This window comes from Manis javanica, chromosome 1 (assembly GCF_040802235.1).
Source record: "Manis javanica isolate MJ-LG chromosome 1, MJ_LKY, whole genome shotgun sequence".
Lineage (NCBI taxonomy): Eukaryota > Metazoa > Chordata > Mammalia > Pholidota > Manidae > Manis > Manis javanica.
The window spans coordinates 86411698-86434382 of NC_133156.1; the positions used below are offsets into that span (position 1 = coordinate 86411698).

Here is a 22685-nt window from a genome sequence, read left to right on the forward strand (position 1 = left end):
GTTGGTTTAATCATCTTAAGTAGAGGTATAATTAATGACAGATTTTATCTTAAATGTTATTGTATATGTATTATAAAAGCTAACATGATATAAAGAGAGCTTAGTGTTTTCATAATACAAGCACATTATGCACACACCGTCCTTGGACATCATTCCATTCTCTCAGAAGCCTTTCATTTTCTTTCTGCAGGTGCTCATTTTTGGCTTGGTTTATTGCAATGATGTCCAGGCAGTCACAAATAAGTTCTCTAATGACCTCAGCTGGGTTTGCAACTTCCTCTAGATTGAAGGAACCAAGTCTGAACTAGGATGAAAGGAAAACATTATTAGTTTGGGGAGAATATCAAGATTAAGGTGGCCCAGTTATAAGTATACATAATTTCCTTGAGGGAATAAAAGCATAAGACTCAAATACAGAGCATTTACCAGATAAGAATACAGTATAAAAAACTGGGCAACTTCCTACTTCCCTACTAAAGTTTATCATACAAATCAATAATTTTTATAACTGGTAAATCACTCTCGCACCTCCTAGCAGAAAAGAAAACAACATAAATAACATAGAAGCATTCTACCACCTGTTTGCTACAACCTAATTTAAGTCACTAGGCTCAGAATAAGAAAAAGGAATTATACACCAAGATTTTTTAATCTAGTAACAATGGAATAGTGGTATAATCTACTTCTGAAGAAAGCCAAATTTTGGTAATAGTTAAGAGAAATGTAGGGTTTTAGGAAACTGGGAGCACCATACAGTAATTATTCCTTTATCAAAATATAATAATTTATTGCTACAAATTACAAATAGTAATGTCAAGTTCAAGCTTTGGTACTTATACTAAAAAGTAGAACATAAAAATAAATACTCTATTAGGGGCACTTTAAAATAAAATAGCATAATACAGTTTTATTATAGTCATAGAATTTGATGAGAACACAGGTTCTCTTCATCTGTACGTAAAGATACTGAAAAACAGTGATTTAATAATAATAAACTATAATCTTACTATTAAAATTAAAGTTATTATGACTAAATATAAGATTTTTAAAATAATAATTATGTAGCTACTACGTATTGCAGTTGAAGAAAAACTCAGGCATAGCACAAATATAAACTCATCTAGTCATCAACAAAACAGAACTGTTATTATATCCATTCTATAGATCAGTAAACTGAGGTTTAGAGTAGTTATATCCCATATATCAAAGGGATAAAGTCAAGATCCTACTATGCTATGCTGTTATGCTTTTTCCTCACATAAAAGGGTATCATAACTAAACAACTAGTAAGAGGAAGTACTAGGTTCATAACCTACACGATTCTGAAGAGAGATTCTAATGGCATTAAGTGGTAAAATTAAGAATAAAATCTGAGAGCTTTTTGTTTTTGTTCTTTTTTTTACCCTCCTAGGTCAGTAATTTATATTATGGCATTCGTCTAATAGGAATATTTCTAAAATATCTTGCTTTAAAAGAGTATTTCTATAAATATGTTATACACTGATTGAGAAATATTTAACAGTGGTTGATAATTCTGAGACAAATCCCTAATAGTCAATTTATAAATAAAACTAAATGTCACTTAAGTAAAAATCCAGTGTTGGCAATCTGAGTGGCATTTTATAAGACATTTCAGTTAGTCCCTATAGTTTAGGATCATCTGTATGTTTAACCCTACAGAGTAAAATTTTCTGGATGAATTATGTTAAAGATTTACTTTAAATTTTCAGAAAGAAACTGAGGTAGATGTCTTACTTATTATTACAGCAACCTGCCAAAAGGCTGAAATACTGATACTTCTTAGATATCGAGAAACATTTATTTATACTTTCTTAAAATATAAAGGAAAACAAAGGATATTTATATTCTCAGTATTATAGGAACATTTTAGAGGATTCAATAGTACAACTCTAGCCACAATGAAATTGTATATATATTTTTGAAACCCAAGTAGGTATAATGTCTGTTTAATCATTTGTTATATTCCACTTCCTTATATTCCTGTTTCTTAACAAGAAAGAGAATCCTAGGAAGGAAAATTAATATTTATTTCAGTGAGTACACCCACTTGTATTAGGCTTATTTACATAACCTAAATTCAGCAATTTGAGCCATCTTAACCAGGAAAAAAGAAAGGACTTCATAAAAGTCCAAGAAAATTTCATTCAGTTGAAATTGTTTCAAACTGTCACATCTGATTTATTTTTACTTCTCTTAAACTTAGAATCAAATGGCCAAAAAGCGTTTGCAATTTTCTTGTATTATGAAATATGAATATATTTAACAAGCATAAAGTTCATGTAAGAAACTTTTATCTATGTAAAGAATATAAATTAAAAGTAAATTTGAGCATTTACCTTTTGAAGCTCTTAATGTAAATAAACACACAAAAAGATATAGATCACCTGTAGAGTATTACCTTTTTGAGTTGACACAAAGAAGAAGAAAAATTAGGCTTATTTTCTTTTTAGACAACAGATTGCATTATCAGGAAAACAAACTCACAAAGTGATTCTGTATTTTCTCATTATCTCAATTGTCAGGCAGCTTTGACTAAGATGGTCATTTTTAGAAAGGAAAGAGTTTTTCATGGCTTGAAAGTCTGAACAATGCCAAATGTTGTAGCCTGATGAATTCATGCCACACTTTGATCTTGAATAAAGTAATCAGTAAAATACAGAGAGAAACACAAGCCCCCTACTCTTCTATCTTAGATGGCAAAGGAAGCGACCAATTCTTAATCACTAGTAACAAGCAACTTCTTTCAAAATTTCATTCAAATATATATATTCAAAATTCCAAGAGATTTCTTAGTTTTCTTGGCTTTTCAATAAAGAATAGACTTAAAATGTCATTTCGTCTGAGGAGTAGGCAACTATTTTCAGCTTCTGTTTTCTAATAATACTCACTAGTTTCCGGTCCCTTAACAGGTGTGAACATCTATTATTCCAAACAATAAAAATAACTGAGAAGTATCCAGACATTCAGTCCAAGAAAAGAGTATCACTTGAAATATTCAGATTATTTTTTAGGAAAATTCTGGAATGTATGAGAGAATGACTCTGCCGGGCAATCCTGCTGTGTACACATGGCTCAAAGCCAAAGCAGGAAACACCCTTCCATTTTCTGTGCTGCTGTTCCAAGTTGTCCACATCGTTATAGAAACAAGAGGGCACATGCCTCCATACAATGGACTTAAGTAAGTGACTGATACCTGGCCAAATGAATTGAGAAGTCTAAAATATTTCTATCCTCTAACTCTATATCCAGCCTATCCTATACTGCCCCTCACACAAATAGCAGCAATTTAGAAAAGTATTGTTTTTAAAAGCAGCAAATTCACACAAGAGTATGGCTGGGTCCACTTTGAAATCTTCTACTTTAGATTTCTGTTAGACATGTAAGGCAATTAGCACAACTGTTCATTATTCATTAGATCTGCAATTTCAAAATAATCTACAATATAAAATCAAGACTTCATTTCAAATGGTATACCAGATTCAGAAACCACAAATTAGAGACATTTGAAAACATGACTCTTCAGAAGCATGGGCAAAAGTGAGTTTCTTTTTGTAGTCAGTTCTCAAGATCCTATGGAGAATCAAGTATACACAGACCTATACTAAGCATTCAGTCTATAACCTAAGATATTAAGCTATGTGTTTATTTGTCTATGTAAAAAATTGAGAATGATAACTTCTTAAATTTTGATAATCATAGTAGTTTGTACTAGTCGTTGTCATAGTAAAATAATATCATAGCTAGTAAAATAATATCATTGTTTATCTGCTCTGCATTAAAACTTTTCAGTTTCAGAAAGCACATCCATTTTCTTTAGCCAGGGCTTTGTTTATTCTGGATATCTGTTTGTTAATTCCTCAAGACCAAGATTAAATCCCGAGCCCTTTCTCCAATACTTCAAAGCCAGGTCAAGTTCTCTTTAACTATCAGTCTACTTTGACCTCTCTATTCTTAATACTTCAGAGTTTGTCTCACAATTTTTCACTCAATTTCATCTTTCTTATACTTTTCTCTGTTTTTTCAGAAAGGCAATGTTGCCCTTTCAATTTCCAGCTCTTTGAGATCAGAGGTCATATATTATATTTCTTTCACAGTCTCCACAGTATCTTGAACAGCTCTAGACATATAGTCAGTGCTCAATAAAGACCTGAATTTTTCTATTGAAATGATCCTTATTATGTAAAAGGGATGTAATTATAATGGAGCAGGTAAAGAAAAGAATTGAAACAGTGATGCTTTGAATGCAAATTAAGAAATAGTTTAAGCAGTTAATTTTATTGAACATTTTTATTTTATTGACTAGTATGGCATGGTAAAAAAATTGCATAGTAGCACTTGATACTATAATCATACATAGGTTTAATAAAACCTAAACAGATTTGCTTTTTAAAGAATGTGTAGAGATAAAGTTATGTACTCAGTTATCAGGTTCTTTGGAATGGTCAAACAGATAAAAAATATATATAAGTAAATATATATTACTTATAAATATTAAATATAAAAATACATTAGTAAAGTATACAAAATAAACACTATGGATAACTACTAACCAAATCCTGGGGAATTGTTTGTGGCCATTCTCAATATTCTGGAAGAGGATGTTTATCAAGTTGAGAGTTGATATTCTGCTTAAAACACATCAACTAAAGGGTTTGAGTTTTGATACATTATCAAAGCAGTTCTAATTACCTTGCAGAGTCAATCTTTGTTACAGTCCTGGGAACCAAGATGGAAAAGGAGGAATACAGATATTTTGATGTTATCACTAGGCAAATAATGGTCAACTAGAAACTCATTTTTTTGTCATTTATGTGTTTTTAAATTTATTTGTAATCAGGAAAATGTATGGCTATATCTAGATATGTGTACACTAAAAAAGTAAAGACTGCCCATTCTAGCTTATAATATAAAATATTTTGCCGATTGTAGATAAATACATAGTTGCATATACAGTTGTTGTAATAAATAGTTGTAAATTTCTAGTAATAGAGGAAATCAAATAACATAATAAAAAAGACATTAACAGTTATGTTAATCAACTGTATTCTGAATCAGCTATACTTTTATAAGATCTTCGTATCATGCAACCTTTGGTTTAATGGCCTGCTGAAATGTTTTATTTTAGATTTAAATGAAGAACATTACAAATAAACCTCCTAAAGCAGTAACACAGCTGGCAGCTGGTTACATTTATCTTCTAAGGTAGCTAGAACTGAGAAGAGAATACCAGTAAGGACTTTCTAAAGAGATAAGAGAATTATATTGTGAGACTATTAATCTCACCTTTCCAACTATTTTCTTGTCCAAATTTCTTATAACTTATCAAAAAAAAAAAAAAAGCCTAACCATCTCAAGATCAAGTAAAGCTCTGTGTATTTCAGACCCTGTAGGTTCTTACAATAAATGCAATAATCCAAAATGAAAAATAATATTGAGCTTTAAAGTGCTACAAATTATTAGCATTTTTAGGCCATGCTGTATGCTTTAATATATTAAGTATCATCTGAATTCTTATTTTTAATTCTTTAGTTTTTATAATTGCAAAAATCATTGGTGGGAGTCAGAGAATCCTTGAACAAAAAATCTAAAAGCCTATGTGGTTAAGGGAATTTCAGAAGTTACTTTTACTTTGAGTAACTATAAATGTTCACTCCATTACTGTCTTAAAATAGAGATGATGAGTCTTTCGCCCATGGGAAATACAGTAAAATCTAGAAGATTTAGCTTAGCCTAATTAGGAATTATAATTAACAATGAAAAATTATACTATATATGGATTAAGATAAACTGGAAGTTTCTTTTACATAGTAACTGGATCAGGTGGTGGAAGGAGGTAAGAGGGTAGGGGTTGCCTAGTATTTGACTGTTACTTTATTTTTGGTATTAGGTGCTGATAAAGAAACATTACCTTGTGTACTCTTCTAATGCTTATCTAATAATATCTGCGCAGTATCTTTTTTTATCTTGTACTCAGATGCTAAACGGTAATTTCTTGGAATGGCCCCCCTTGACTGACTTTTATTTTTCTCTACAGAGATAGGGTAATCCACAATCACAGTGTCAATTATTACAGATAAGCTATAAACTGCCAAATGTTTATTTCTGGATGGTATCTTTTCTAAACTTCAGACGTACATACACTTTTAACCCCTTTTTGGAGTGGTGCCACCAGGACATCCTATACTCAGACTTCAAATGCCCAAACAGAATACACTGCCCATCCCCCTCACAACTGAACCAACCCCTCCCTGTGTTTCCCAGTAGACATTCACTATTCGTACTGGTTGTCTAGTGGGAAAGTATGGACATCTATCATAGCATTACAGTATTTACTTTTCTTTCTTTCTTTTACTAGGCTAAAAGCTGTAAAGTGATAGAGACTACATATTACTCACATTAGTGCCGCCATTCTTACCTGGTGAAACAGAATGCATTTATTCGATCATTATCAGACTTTTTTGAGTATGTACTGTGTACTAGGCATTGGAGACACTGTTGTGAACAGAAAAACAATGTGTCTACTCTCTTGCAACTTATATTTTAGTGGAGAGATTTGATGATGCATAATGACCAAATAATATCTCAGTTGTACATTTGATGAAGAAAATTAAATGAGTATTGTGATTTTTAACTAGAAGCCACAGTAACCTTAATATAAGTAGACAGTGAGCAGTCCTTGCAAAAACTGAGAAGAACAGAGCATATGAGATTGGAAAGCTAGACAGGTGACTAGTTCATGTAGGACTTTGTAGGCCACAATAGGAAGTTAAGAATTTATTCTAACAAAAGCCATTGGAAGGTTAGACAGAGAAATGACTGCTTAAAGAGTATTCAGATTTCCTCTAAGATTAACCCGATTATCCCAACCTCCTGGTACTCATGCCTGTGTAATCTCCTTCCCTTGAATGTAGGCAGGCCTGTGACTTGCTTCTAACCAAAAGAATATGGCAAAGGTGACACATGAAACTTCAGTGATTAAATTATATAAGATTAATGTCCATCTTACTAACAGACTCTCTCCTTGCTGGCTTTTACAACAATAGCAGCCACGTTGAAGAGCCCATGTGTGTCAGGGAACCAAGGGTCTCTAGCAAATAATCACTTAAAAACTGAGGGAGGCCTCTGACCAACAGCCAGTGTATTAGTCAGGATTCTCTAAAGACATAAAGCGAATAGGATGTGTGTGTGTGTGTGTATACATACATATATATATATATATGTATATGTATACATACATATACATGTGTGTGTGTGTGTGTATATATACACACACACACACATATACATGTATATGTATATAAATAGATTCATTTTAAGGAACTGGCTGACATGATTATGGAAAGTGGCAAGTCCAAAACCTCCTTGGTGGGTAGGTCAGCAGGCTGGAGCCTAGGAAGAACCAATGACATCTGTTGGCAGATTTCCCTCTTGTTTAGAGGTCAGTGGTTTTTTTCCTAGTCATTTCCATCAACTGATTGACTGAGGCCCACATTCTATTGGAGGGCATTTTGCTTTACTCAAAATACACTGATTTAAATATTAATACCTCACAGAAAACATCCTCACAGAAATATGCAGAATAATGTTCGGCCACATTTCCAAGTTGACACGAATTAACCTTTATAGCCAGTAAGAAACTTAGGCTGTCAGTCCAACAGGCCATAAGGAATTGAATTTTGTTAGCATCCACATGACTGTGAAAGCAGATCTTTTACCTTAAAATTGCAGCTCTAGCTTAAAACTTGACTGCAGTTTTCACATGAGTCCTAGCAAAACCATACCTAGACTCTTAACCCATGGAAATCATGAGACAATAAATGTGTGTAGTATCAAGCCGTTAAGTTTGCAGTAACTTGTTGCTCAACAATACATAATGAATATAAACATGCTTCAATATTACCAACCTAAAAAAACAAAAACTTCCTTAATCCCATATCCCTGATTCCAGCTACTGTCCATTTTTTCTTATCTGGTTACAGCAAATTTCTCCAAAAATATATCTAGTATCTATGCTAATGTAGTAGTCACTATCCACATGTGGCTATTTATATTTAAATTAACTATAATTAAAAATAGAGCTCCTCAGTAACACAAGACACATTTTAGTGCTCAAGAGCCACATACATATAGCTAGTAGTTGTTTTATTAGGCAGCATAGATATAGAATCTATCACCCTAGAAAGTTCTTTAGAATGGTATTGATATGTTTCATTTTATTACATCCTAATTCTCTCTTTAAATATCTCTCCAATCTCATCTCTTACCATTCCCCTTGACTTTGCTATATCCAGCCACTTGCTTTCTAGGCCAATTACTCCATCTGTAATAGGCAGAATGATGCTTCCCCAAACATGTCTACACCCTACTTCCTGGAACTTCTGAATATGTTACTTTCTATGACAAACAGGGACTTTGCAGATGTATTAAAGTGATAGACCTTGAGATGGGGAGATTATTCTTGATTATCTGGATGAGCCCAATCTAGTCACATAAATCCTTAAAATCGGAGAACCTCCTTTTCCCAACTACAGTCAGTGGGACATGTAGTTTAAAGAAAGGAACAGAAAGTTTCAAAACTGCTGGCTTTGAAGATGGAAGGAGACCATGGGCCAAAAATGTAGGTAGTTTCCAGATGCTGGGAAAAGGTAAGGCAATGGGTTCTCCTATAGAGCTTCCAGAAAGGAAAGCAGCCCTGAAGACACACTATTTTGGACTTTCAACCTATAGAACTTTACTTTTACTTTATTCAAGTCTCTGTTCAATGCTACCTCTCCAGAGATACTTTCTTGACTACCCTAACTATGGTATAACCATTCTGGTACCCTCCAAACAGTCCTACAAAGAAATGCCATTAGTGCAGACATTGAGAACCAATATTTTATAATCTTCATAGCAGTTCTCATTATCTGATTCATTTTTATTACTTAAATGTTTGTTGTCTCCCTTCTTTACCCACAATCTAAGCCTCATGTTCACAGCAGGAATTCAAAAATGTTTGTTACCTGAGTGAATGAATACTTGACCATAAATGGTACAAATATTTTTCTGGTTTTGCGATACTACTTACACAGCATTTAAACTTTAATATAGTCAAATCTATAAATAGTTTCCTTTTAAGGTCTTTGCAAATCAGAGAAAGTAACTAATCACCGATATTTTCATTTTTTAATTCTTTCCCCAAACAGATAACCAGTGTTTCCTTACCAACTATTCTGTGGTCTATTCTCTACCTACTGATATAAGGGGCCACCATTATTAGAAACTAATGAGGGATTCTGGAAAGATAGCAGAGTAGAGAGCCTGAATTCAACTTCTCCTACCTACACACTGAATCTACAGCTACACACAGAGCATTTCATCCTGAAAAAGAATGGGAACCAAAGTGAACACTTTCTCTACAAAAAGGGACAGAAATACAACATTTAAAAAAAATAGTAGGAAAGACAGAGACACTGTAACAGCAGAAATCCCACTCTCAGCACAGCAACTCCATCTGCCACTTGGCAAGGAAACCACTGGAGGCACTCAGGGATCGGAGGAGTCAGCCAGCACCAGTTTGCTTTCCTTCTGCCCATCTTAGTGTGGATGGGAGCAGGGCATGGGCATACACACCAACCTCAGAGTTCACTGAGGCAGTCTGATGACCCCCTCCCATGCCTAGGCATGCCTTCAGGAGATCCAGCAGTCTTACCTTACTGCCCACTATATCCACTAGTCCAGCTTCCATCAATGGGACCAGAAAGCTCCCTGGCCACAAGGAGGGTGCACAAATCTGTGGCCAGCACCATAAAGGCAATTTCCCAGCATGGCCCAGAGTGCCAAACACCCTGGGGAACATGCACAGAGCCTGCCATCTCCCGACGAGTGGGACCCATGGGTGCTGACAGAGGAATTCCTGGAGAAGCCCAGAGCACACAAGGGCTGAAAGCAACATGTGCAAGGTCTGCTGTCATGCCACCAGAGTGACCAGCAGGCATCCACATGAGAATTCCCCAGAACACCACAGAGTACACACAGGGCCTGCCTTCCTGCTACCAGAGGGACTCAGCAGGCACTGACACAGTAATTCCCCAAAGGAGCCCAGAGCACGCATGGGCCTATGGGTGAGGATGCACAGGGAACTCTGCTGGAGTTAACTGAGTGTGTTCCCAACCCACTGCATGCCCATGACTCTACCCCCAGCAGTGCAGAATCCACAGGTGCCCACCCAGGAGCCACTCCAACAGCCCCCCAGACTGTGCCTCCAGGACAACCTCCTCAGAGTCCCAGCACCAGGAAAAGCCTGTCTCACACTCACTCAGGCTCCAGCTTGCCAAAACCACAAGACACACACTGTCTACACAGGGGACCCTCCTACACAAGGCCAATCCTTCAAGACTGGGAAAGCAAGCCCTTTCAAATCATTCAAAGAACCAAACACAAAAAGTCATACAAAATGAGGAAATAGAGGAATATGTGCCAAATAACAGAACAAGAAAACACACACACATAAAAAAAACAAAAAAAAAACCCTAAAGGATCTACCAAAAAACTAAATCAATCTACCTCATAAAGAATTTAAAGCAATGATGATAAAGATGTTCAGCAGAATTGAGAAAACAATAGTGGAACTCAAGGTGGACTTCAACAAAGAGAAAATCTAAAAAGAAGAACTAATCAGAGATGAAGAAGTCAATAGATGAAATAAAAATACACTGGAGGGAATGAACAGCAGACCAGAGGATGAAGAAGAAACATCAACTGTCCTAACATCCACATGATAAGAGTTCAAGAAGAAGAGAGAGAAAGAAACAAAAAATAATTTGAAGAGATAATAGCCGAAAACTTCCCTAACCTGGGAAGGAAACAATTTACCAGGTGGTTCAGGAGGCCAGAGAGCTCCAAACAAGACGAACCCAAGGAGGTCTACAGGAAGACAGAAATTAAAATGTCAAAGATCAAAGACTGAGAAAATCTTAAAAACAGCAAGAGAAAAGCAACAAATTACTTTTAATATAAGGAAAGCCCCACTTAGATTATCAGCTTGTTTTTCAGCAGAAACTCTAGCACAAGAACAGACCCATAGACAAATGGAACATAATAGAGAGCCCAGAAATAGAAACATGCATATAGGGTCAATTAATATGACAAATGAGGCAAGAATATAGAATAGGGAAAACATAGTATCTTCAATAAATGGTGTTGGGAAAACTCAACAGCTACATGCAAAGAATGAAACTAGATTACTCCCTAACACCATAGAGAAAAGTAAACTCAAAATGGATTAAAGACCTAAATACAAGACATAAAACCATAAAACTCTTAGAGAAAACAAACCCAAAAATCTCTTGAACATAAGCATGAGTCATTTTTTTCTGGATATGTCTCCTCGGGCAAGGGAAAAAAAAAGCAAAAGTAAGCAAATGGGGCTATATCAAACTAAAAAGCTTCTTTATAGAAAGGAAATGTCAACAAAACAAAAGGGCAACCTAGATATGGGAGAATATATTCACAAATGATATAACCAATGAGGGATAAAAAAATATATAAATATTTAAAGAACCCATGAATATATAAAGAACACATCCAAAATACATAAAGAATTCATGATACTCAACACCAAAAATAATAATAGTAACTCAATTAAAAAATGGATAGAGGACCTGAATAGACATTTTCCAAAGAAGACATACAGATGGCCAACAGGCACATGAAAAGATGTTTAACATCACTATTTATTAGTGAAACACAAATCAAACCATAATGAGGTATCATCTCACACCAGTTAGAATGGCCATTATCCAAAAGACAAGAAGTAACACATGTTGGCGAGGATGTAGAGAAAAGGGAACCCTCCTACTGTTGGTGGGAATGCAAATTGATGCAGCCACTATGGAAAACAGTAGAGAGGTTCCTCAAAAGCCTAAAAGTAGAAATGCCATATAACCGAGCAGTTCCACTTCTGAGAATTTAAAGAAAACAAAATTACTGATAAAAAGATATATGCAATCCTATGTTTAACTGCCACATCATTTACAATAGCCAAGATATGGAAGAAACCCAAGTGCCCTTCAATAGATGAATGGATAAAGATGAAGTGGTACATGTACACGATGAGATATTATTCAGCAATAAAAAAGGAAATATTGCCATTTGCAACAATGTGAATGGACCTAGAAAGTATCATGCTAAGTGAAATAAGTCAGATAGAGAAAGACAAATACCATGTGCTTTCACTTATGTGTGGAATCTAAAAAATGAAAAAAAAAAAAAAGTAACAGTCCTGTAAATACTGACAACAGACAGTTGGTTGCCATAGGGGAAGAGAGTGTGTGTGTGTGTGTGTGTGTGTGTGTGTGTGTGTGTGTGTGTGTGTGTGTGTTGGGGGGGACACGGAGGCTAAATAGGTGAAGGGAATAAAAATACAAACTTCGAATTATAAAATAATCATAGGAATCAATATACAACACAGAGAATATAACCAATAATATTCAAATATCTTGGTATGATGATGAGCAGAGGCTAACTGTACTTACCATGGTAAACATTTAGTAATATACATAATACATCTGAAACCAAGAGTATTGTATATCAACTACATTCCAATAAAAAAGAATGAAACTACATATTTATGTATATTTAAGTATGTTCTTGAGTTCCCTATTCATTCCCATTGGTCACTGCTTTTATTGTAGTAGCTTGCTTTTTTTGCTACCTTTAACTTATAATGTTTCATTGTTAAGGATTATAAGTTGCATCACATCATTTTTTTTTCAAAATTATATTGTTCAATTTTGCCAAGCATATCCCAGGAATCTTTGACCCTGCATTTCAGACAAACAACAAACAAAAACAAAAAGCATCTAAAGAATACTAGAAATTTGCTCTGGAATTACATTCATTTTCAAATTATTTTTTAAGGAATCAACTTGTTTCCAACATGAATTAAAGTGCAATTCCTCTATTCAGGAACATTATGTTTCTTCATCTAATCAAGAATTATTTCTATGTTTTTTGATTAAGTTTCTCATTGCTCATTTTTGAATTAGACTCCCTACACAACAGCTGATAAGACTAATAAATGATCTGCAGGTACAAATATGAATGTAACTGCCTACTCAGTCTTATTTTTTATTATTTTTTATTCTTTGGTCACACCAAAATAATTATATGGTATTTGAGAACCTTGGAAATCTCATTATAGAATCTCAATACTGACATTTACTTGCAGTGAGATTCTGAAAAAGCAATTGTAACCACTGTAACCAAAATAATGACTTATCCTATAGGAGATTTGAAAAAAAGTCTAAGGGCTGGTCATAAACAATTTTACAAATAAGCTACAACAGAACTAACACCCAAGGGCACACACATACACAAAAAATCCACTCTTGCAGTTTGAAGTGTATTTATCTTCTAAAAATGGTTGATTACTTTAACACAGTAGCATTCCAGAGCGGCTATGACAGAGAAAAATCTCACTGGCCAGGGCCAGGACCACTGTTTGCTGTTGCTTAGCTCCTGAGGCCTCATGGAAACAGTAAGCAAGCAACACTGCACAAAACTTATAATCAGATACTTAAGAAACGTAATAGGATATAGTATGAAATATCATGGATCATTTACTGCCGAATTTAAACCAGTTTATCCTGTTTAGTAATAAATTGCTCAGTTCTCTCAAAAGATTCTGTAGGAAAACTAAATCAGAACAATAGGATCTTTTTTTTTTCTGATTATAAGTTTCTGGTCCTTTATCATTTAAAAATTACAGAAACTTAAGGCCAACCTCCCCGATTCAGCTCCCAAGCACTGAATAACACTAATTTGATGGGATAGCATGACTGGCTGGAAGGAATTTTATTGACTTTAGAAACTTCTAGGAAACCAAAAATTTTCATAAAAACTTAGTGTTAACAATAACACCATTATCCTTAAAATCTGTCAACATAAACTAACAATCTCAAATCTAGTGATCCTTTAGAAATCATATGAAGTAACTCAAATAATTTAAATAAAATGCTAAAATATGTTCATTTTTAAATGGTTTGTGAATTTATTTCTAAAGAATTTTAAAAGTTTAATAATTATCTTTAAACTATAGATTAAATAAATATCTTTAAACTATGGATTAAAAATTTTTCTACCAAATTTTTTCATTCCAAAATTTTACTAAGAATCTTAAAACACTTTACCAATTGTAATTCAATGGAAGATCTCTAGGAAACAAATTTCTATCCAAAATATTTACACAGAAAACTTGTAATATTTATTTATTTCCTTGTTTCCCTAGAGACAGATTAAAAAAATAGTACTCTAAAAATTTTCAATTTCTCAAAATTTAGATGAATAATTACTTCATGGGAAAACTCCTTCTAAGATACAAAAATTAGTATCTATTTTTTATGAGATTGAGAACTGGAGAGCACAATGGATGGTAACCATGCATTTAATTGAATTTTCTTTTGAGGAAACATACAATGAAAAGTTAACATTGAGGTAGTTTCAGTTCAGGTAAAACCAAATAAACTGTATTAGATTAACCTTCTGGAGATGACACCTATAAATTCTGACAACAACAAAAACCACCCCGAAAACAAAAAAATCTATTTGAAGGAACTTGAGAATGACCAAAAGCAGGCAGCAACTGGAGTTACTTTAACAGGGGTGATCCATGTTCCTCACAGGGCATTCTTACTTCTGAGAACTTATGTAGAAGTAGCAGAAACCACTCACTGACTTGAGCTGCCAAAGGATGGAATTTGGGTTTGCACATATACACACAAACATATAATTAATAATTAGGTAGAAAATTGCAGAGAAAATGTAAGAAAATTATAGGATCAGTACAGTAGAGGATAGGTAAAAATCTAAATAACAAAATTAGCCAAAGAGAAAATAAAACAGAGAAGGAATTTGAAAAGCAGAAAAATAAATATACAAACTGGAAGATATAAATTTCCAGATAGGGTCTACTATGGTCCTAGCACAATGAATTAAAAGAAGACTTATATGAAGACATAGCATTATTAAATTTTAGAACATTTTGGACAAAACAAGAATCCTAAAATATTCCAGAACAATAAAGTAACTTACATGTGAATGATTAAGAATTTTAATGGCATTGGATTTTTATAGCATTGACGTTCATTGACCAGAAGTCAATGAAATAATGTCTTCAAAATAATAAAGCCGTTTGCAGAGAATACATTCCACCAATATGATGAAATAAATTACACCAGAAGATTTTTCTAATAATAAACATTTACTGAGTACATACTATGTGTCAGGTATCATGTCAGTTAATACAGAAGTCTCTTTGGAGTGAAAAATAAATTCAGATTTTGAGCTCTAGATCTAAGACAAAGAGAGTACTAAGAATATGTGAAATGCAGTCAGTAAATTTGTGTAGAATTCTACATGAAAACTTGAAATTAGATTTCAAATATTGTACCATCCTTGCATCCTGGAATAAATCCCATTTGATCATGATGGATGATCTTTCTGAATATTTTTTAATTCAGTTTGCTAATATTTTGTTGAGTTCTTTTGCATCTATATTCATCAGGGATATTCATCTGTGATTTTCTTTTTTGTGGTGTCTTGGCCTGGTGTTGGTCTTAGAGTGAATCTGGCCTCATAGAATAAGTTTTTAAGTATTCCTTCCTCTTCTACTTTTGGAAAACTTTAAGGAGGATGGGTATTAGGTCCTCTCTAAATGTTTGGTAAAATTCAGTGGTGAAGCCATCTGGTATTTTGTTTTTAGGTAGTTTTTTTATTATCAGCTCAATTTCATTGACTGTAGGTCAGTTCAGATTTTCTGTTTCTTCCTGGGTCAATCTTGGAAGGTTGTATGTTTCTAGAAAGTTATCCATTTCTTCTAGGTTATCCAATTTATTAGCATATAATTTTTCACAGTATTCTCTAATAATTCTTTGTATTTCTGTGGTGTCCATAGTGATTTTTCCTTTCTCATTTCTGATTCCATTTATGTGTGTACACTCTCTTTTATTCTTGACATATCTGGCTAGGGATTTATCTATTTTGTTTCTTTTCTTGAAGAACCAGATTCTGGTTTCATTGATTCTTTCTATTATTTTAATCTTCTCAATTTTTTTATTTCTGCTCTGACCTTTATTATATCCCTCCTTCTACAGACTTTGGGCCTCGTTTGTTCTTCTTCTTCTAGTTTCATTAATTGTGATGCTAGCCTGTTCATCTGGGATTGTTCTTTCTTGAGGTAAGCCTTTATTGCTATATACCTTCCTCTCAGAAGTGCCTTTGCTGAGTCCCACAGATTTTGGGGTGCTGACTTGTTTTCATTTGTGTCCATATATTGCTTGATCTCTCTTTTAATTCATTCATAGATCCATTGATTATTGTTAAAGACATAGAGCTATTGTTAAACCTCTATGTGTTTGTGGGCTTTTTTGTTTTCTTTGCATAATTTATGTCTAGTTTCATACCTTTTTGGTCTGAGAAGCTGGTTTGTACAGTTTCAATCCTTTTGAATATACTGAGGCTCATTTTGTGTTCTAGTATGTGATCTATTCTGGAAAACATTCCCTGTGCACTTGAGAAGAATGTGTATCCTGCTGCTTTTGGGTGGAATGTTCTGTAGATGTCTATTGGTCCATCTGTTCTAATGTGTTGTTCAGTGCCTCTGTCTCCTTACTTATTTCTGTCTGGTTGATTTGTCTTTTGGAATGAGTGGTATGCTGAAGTCTCCTAAAGTGAATTCATTGCATTCTGTTTCCTCCTTTAATTCTGTTATTATTTGTTTCACATACTTATGTGCTCCTATATTGGGAGCATAGATATTTATAAGTTATATCCTATTGGTGGACTGACCCTGTTATCATTATGTAATGTCTTTCTTTGTCTCATTACTTTCTTTGTTTTGAAATCTATTTTGTCTGATACAAGTACTTCAACTCCTGCTTTTTTGTCCCAATTATTTGCATGAAATACCTTTTTCCATCCCCTCACTTTTAGTCTTTGTATATCTTTGGGTTTGAGGTGAGTCTCTTCTTGCCAGCATATAGATGAGTCTCTTATTTTTTAACCATTCTGTAACTCTATGTCTTTTGATTGGTGTATTCTGTCCATTTGCATTTAGGGTGATTATCGAAAGGTATGTACTTACTGCCATTGCATGCTTTTGATTTGTGGTAACCAAAGGTTCAAGGGCAGTTTCTTTAATATCTAACAGACTGTCTTAACCCCCTTATTACACTATTTCAAACACATCCTAAAGGTTCTTTCTGTTTTCTCCCTTCTTTTTCCCCCTCCTCCACTGTGTCATATTCTGTACTCTTTGTGTATCCTTTGACTGACTTCATCAGTAGTTGATTTAATTTTGCATTTGCTTAGTAATTAATGTCTACTTCCTTTACTGTGGTTTTATTTTATCCGGTGACAGCTATTTAGCCTTAGAAGCACTTTCATCCAGACCAGTCCCTTTAAAATACACTGTGGAGACAATTTGTGGGTATTAATTTCCTCAACTTTTGCTTATCTGGAAATTGTTTAATCCCTGTTTCAAATATAAATAATAATCTTGCTGGGTAGACTATTCTTGGTTGGAGGCCCTTCTGTTCCATTGCATTAAACATATCATGCCACTCCCTTTTGGCCGGTAAGGTTTCTGCTGATTGGTCTGATGATAGCCTGATGGGTTTTCCTTTGTGTGTGTTATCTTTTTCTCTCTCTGACTTCCTTTAATACTCTGTTCTTGTTGTTGATCTTTGCCATTTTTAGTATTATATTTCTTGGTGTTTTCTTCCTTGAGTCCTTTGTGTTCGGAGATCTCTGCACTTCCAAACTGAGAGACTATTTCCTTTCCCAGACTGGGAAGTTTTCAGCAATTATATCCTCAGAGACTCCCTACCCCTTTTTTCTCTCTTCTTCTTCTTGTATTCCCTCTAACACAAATATTGTTCCATTTAGAATGGTCACACACTTCTCTTAATATTCTTTCATTCCTCAAGATCCTTTTTTCTCTCTGTGATTCTGCTTCTTTGTATTCTCATTCTCTAGTTTCTTTTTCATTTACTTTCTCCCCTACTTTATCTAATCTGCTTTTAAATCTCTCCAGTGTATATTTCATTTCAGATACTGTATTTTTCATAGTTTCTTTCTCTTTGTTGATGTCCTCCCTGGATCCTGAATATTTTTCTGTAGTTCCATGAGCATACCTATGATGTGATTTTGAAATATTTATCAGGAAGATTGGTAATTTCAGTTTCGCTTAGCCCTCTTTCTGGTGTTTGAGGGATTTAGTTTGTAAAAGTTTCTTTTTCCATTTCATATTTTTATTGATTCCTATGGAATAATAACTTTTTGCAGATGATGCCCTCTTGTTCCCAGAATCTCTACTCTCGGGATCTGTCCAGTCTCTGGAGCAATGGCGGGTGTCACAGGCATGCAGTGAAAGTGCCTGCTGGGAGGAAAGAGCTCTTTCCTGCTTCTGGACGGCAGTGCCTGTCTCCAGTGCCAGGGCCAGTGGGTCGAGCACCCAGGGGGGAGCCTCTATGCTATGCCCCTGTCACTGCCATAGGCAAGGCATCCCTCCAGGTGGTCTGGTGCAATGGCAGGTGGAGTAGATTTTCTAAACAGTGCCAGGTGGGAGGAAGGGGCAGCAGGCGTGCAGAGGTGTGCTTTGGGGCTGCGTTGCCAGCCAGGTGCATGGAGCCCTTGAAGCTCCTGCAAGTTCCCAACCTGGGCTGAGTGTGCTGGGACGATTTTATCCACCTGTCCTTTCTCCTGAGCAGCAAGCTCTGTATAATCTTTGCCCCTTTAGCAGCCCTCTCCTGGTTGGGAAGTCTTTTAAAGTGCCCACCTTTCTTTTATCCTGGAGTGTCCAGTTTTGTGTACCCATTCTCCACAACTGATAAAATATCAGTCTCTCCAAATATTCTGTTTGTCTTTGCTTTCCAACCCCTCTAATCTCCAGAGTACCATGTAATGTGGGTTCATGCTCCCTGAGGAGACCTCCAGCAGTGAGTATTTAGCGGTCCTGGCCTTCTACTTCCTCCCTGCTCTGTTTCTCTTCCTCCCATTGGTGATCTCGCGTGGGGGAAGGCTTGAGTCCCACCAAATCGTGGCTTTGCTAATTTACCCTTTTCCATGATGTCTTCTCTTTCCCCCAGATGTAAGCAGTCTTTTCTGCTGTCTCCAGGTTGTACTTTCCGTATTAGTTGTATTTGCTGTATTTTCATATTATATGTGGTTTTGGGAGGAGGTTTCTGCCTCACTTCTCATGCCGACATCTTGTTTAATCTCACTTTTAAATTAAAGAGGGCTTGTTTTGTCCTCCAGGGAAGGAGAGTTAAAAGCTGACAGGAGAAAGATGAAACACAAAGCAAGTGCTGTGCTTACTAACACAAAATGAGCAAAGCAGACACATCATGTCATGGACTGCTTGCTGCCCTCTGGAGACAAAGACTAGGCCACTCTGGGCTATCTGTCTATTAAGATAGAACAGCTGGAGTTTGACATTTTTCTTCTCAAAGGCTGGATTATTTTCATATTGGATATTACTTGTATTTTACACATTGGGTCGCCTGTATTCTTTTTGGCTTGGGATCTTGGTTAGTGTGCAGTACGAATTTGAGGGAAGAAAAATCTTTATTTCAGGATAAAATATTTAAAATAAACAGGCTGTGTGTGTTTATTACTATGGAAACCAGACAGTAAATGCGACCATAAACAATGATTTCTAAAGACTAAATGATTAAATGCCCACAGGACTGTAATAATAATGTTATACATTCATAGCTTTTATTTCTACCATAATTACTGAAATGCTTTCTGAAATAACTTTATGATATACATGTTAATCTTTTGCTAGGCATACATGATTTCTTTTACTTGGAGTTTTGGTAGAAACTTAGTCTTTTATTCCATGGAATTAACTTGAAGATACTCTTGTTTACAGCAATTATGAAGGCTAGGACTTTCTGAAGGTGCTAAATTTTCAGGAATTGGTAACATTTTTCATGTCTTCTAACTACAGGTTAAATAGTGATTTTTTTATCTTCTGAGTTTGCTGCATCCATCTTACTTTCTTCTATAACCTTTTCATAGAACTACTCTCTGAAAACCTAGTTGTAAAGTGCCAACACGTTTGGTATATAACTTAAAATTTTGCGTAACACAAGATGCTATTTCTCTCTCTAGTGAATCAGTTTGTGCTTGATAAGACATTTGAGTAAAGCTTGATGAGTCCAAAGTTGCTAGAAAATAAACTCAGTTTGACTCTCATTTATGGCAGCTCCATCACACTTACCTTGAAGCAAACACTGTTGTTTCATCCAAAAAACTATTTTCTGTTTACTAAGTGCATTAGTTTTCTATTGTACAATTAATTGTTTCAAATTTAGTAGCTTAAACAACCAAACATTATCCCACAGTTGCTATAGGTCAGAAGTCCAACTATGGCTTAACTGGGTTTTCTGTTCAGAATTTCATAAAGCTGAAATCAAAGTGTCAAACAGACTACATTCTCACATGGAGCTCAGATTCCTTTTCCAAGCTCACGTGATTGTTGGCAGTGTTCATTGTAGCACTGTGATGATGGCAATGGTGGTGGAAACCTTTCAACATCAGAAATGTATTGATCCTTTAATTCTTTCAAGGAAGTGTGCAATTAGCACTCTCCTGATAACATAGTTCAGTCTTCTGGAAAACACAGAATTGAGCTTCCATTTTTTGCAATATATTGAAAGGCTTTCTGTTGACATCCATCCATCAATCAATATTTATAGCTCTTTTAAATAGGTTTACTAATCATTGCTAGTCATTAAAAAAAGCATTTCAACTATGATTCTTTTAAGTGTTTTGAGAATGATGGGTTTGTCTATTAGAGAATTAAGTAGAGATGATTAATGGAATTTCCATTGTAGTTCATGATTTGATTAAAATGTGAAAACATAAATGGAATTATTGAACATATATAAATCTGGGAGGATAAAATTTATTTTGCTCTGTGTATCTAAATGACCCTGACAGAATTTGAGGATGACCTTTCCTCTACAGATTTTAGTTCCATTTTCCAGAAATGTCATACTGAACTATTTAAAAAGTCTCTCTCTCTCCAGTACCCCACATGAGTATTTTCACATGAAATTAGAAGTAGCTACTCATGTTAAAAAGAATCAAAAACTGTTGTTGGCAATGAAAATGAGGTAATATTTAACCCAAGACAGGGTGGTTCCTCTTTGTTACTCACTGATGAGATAATCACAGTGGAATAATTTAATAATTTGCATCATTGCTCTTTTCCTCTCTCAAATTGTGAACAAATTCTTTCTGTGATCCTATTTTTGTGTCGATCTCACAGGTTAACATTCTGGACTGTTCCCTTTTTCAGTGGTATTTCACAGTGATGACATGAGTTGTCTACAAGAAATTGTTTGGTGCAAGCATTCTAACAACAGTCATTACTTGTAATACTCTGGTTATATTTTTAGATATTGTTCTAATATTTCTTTATTTGTTAATTATGTTCCATTCACACTCATGAAAACAAAAGAAAGCCTTGATTAAAAATAATTTTTATCCTCTTCACATTTTTTAATTTACTTGGCCAGAGAATGACCAGGACACAGTGACGGAATTTAGGAAATGAGCTATCTTTGGGACATAACCACAGACTCTGTAAGGCTGAAATACTACTGGTAATAGAATTTTCTAGAGAAACAGAGTCGTTAGATTTATACAGAGAGAATAAGGTGTGAGGGTGGGGGATGGGGGGGAGTGAAGTGGGGCAGACGGGGAAGGAGATTATAAGGTATTGGCTAACACTGTTATGAAGGCTGAAAAGTCTTGCTATCTGTCCTTGAAATCTGGAAACCCAGGAAAGCAGGTGATGTAGTACAAAGACCTGATAGCCGGAAAGCTGATGTAGATTCTAGCCCAGGTCCAAAGACTTGAGAACCAGGAATGCCAAGGGCAGGAGAAAGAAGATCTATGCCCCAGTTTTTGTTTTGTAGGCAGAGAATGAATTGAGCTTCCCTCTACCATTTTCTTATACTCTGGCCTTCAGCTAATTAGATGGTGCCCTCTCACACTGGGGAAGGTAATTTGTTTTATTCAGTCCAAAAATTCAAATGCTGTCTTCCAGAAACACACTAATGGACACATCCAGAAAAATGTGTAGCCAACTATCTGGACATGCAGTGACCCAGTAAAATTGACACATAAAATTTACCATCACATGAGCTATTGCCAGTTTTGATAGAGAGAGTCTGATTGTTTTTCTGAATATTGATAGCTTGATGAATATTTCATGCTCTTACTGCTACCACAAAAATGTTTATTTTGAGAATGATACATTTGTGGAAAATACTGAATATAATATTGATAAGCACTTTTTTATAACATTTCTTATGCTATATTTAATGGGTACTTCTTTATAAAACTCCTTCTGCACAGAGACATTGCTTTTTTCTTCTCTGTTCTCTTGATGCATTAGTATTTGGTGAAAAATGCTTTAAAACTTTTTATTGAATTGGAATTATATAAGGATGAATAATTTATAGTAGTTACATGTTACATAATAGGTTTTTTTTTAAATCCCATCCTATAATATCTGTGAATTAGGGTTGGACAATAGTATTATTCCAAGTTTTTGAAGTTCAAAGATGAAGATCACAGCATCTTTGTAAAGGAAAGTTATCTAAACT

General features: G+C 34.8%; 1 protein-coding gene across 7 annotated transcripts in view; it reads right to left on the minus strand.

Annotated features, from left to right (window-relative positions):
* Nucleotides 1–22685, minus strand: part of XRCC4 (X-ray repair cross complementing 4) — a 234087-nt gene that overhangs the window by 139639 nt on the left and 71763 nt on the right. For all 7 annotated transcript variants that reach the window (XM_017675798.3, XM_036998460.2, XM_073234440.1 and 4 more), the window contains one exon: nucleotides 138–304. In XM_017675798.3, the coding sequence (XP_017531287.3) occupies nucleotides 138–304 (167 nt within the window). The remainder of the gene's footprint in view (nucleotides 1–137; nucleotides 305–22685) is intronic.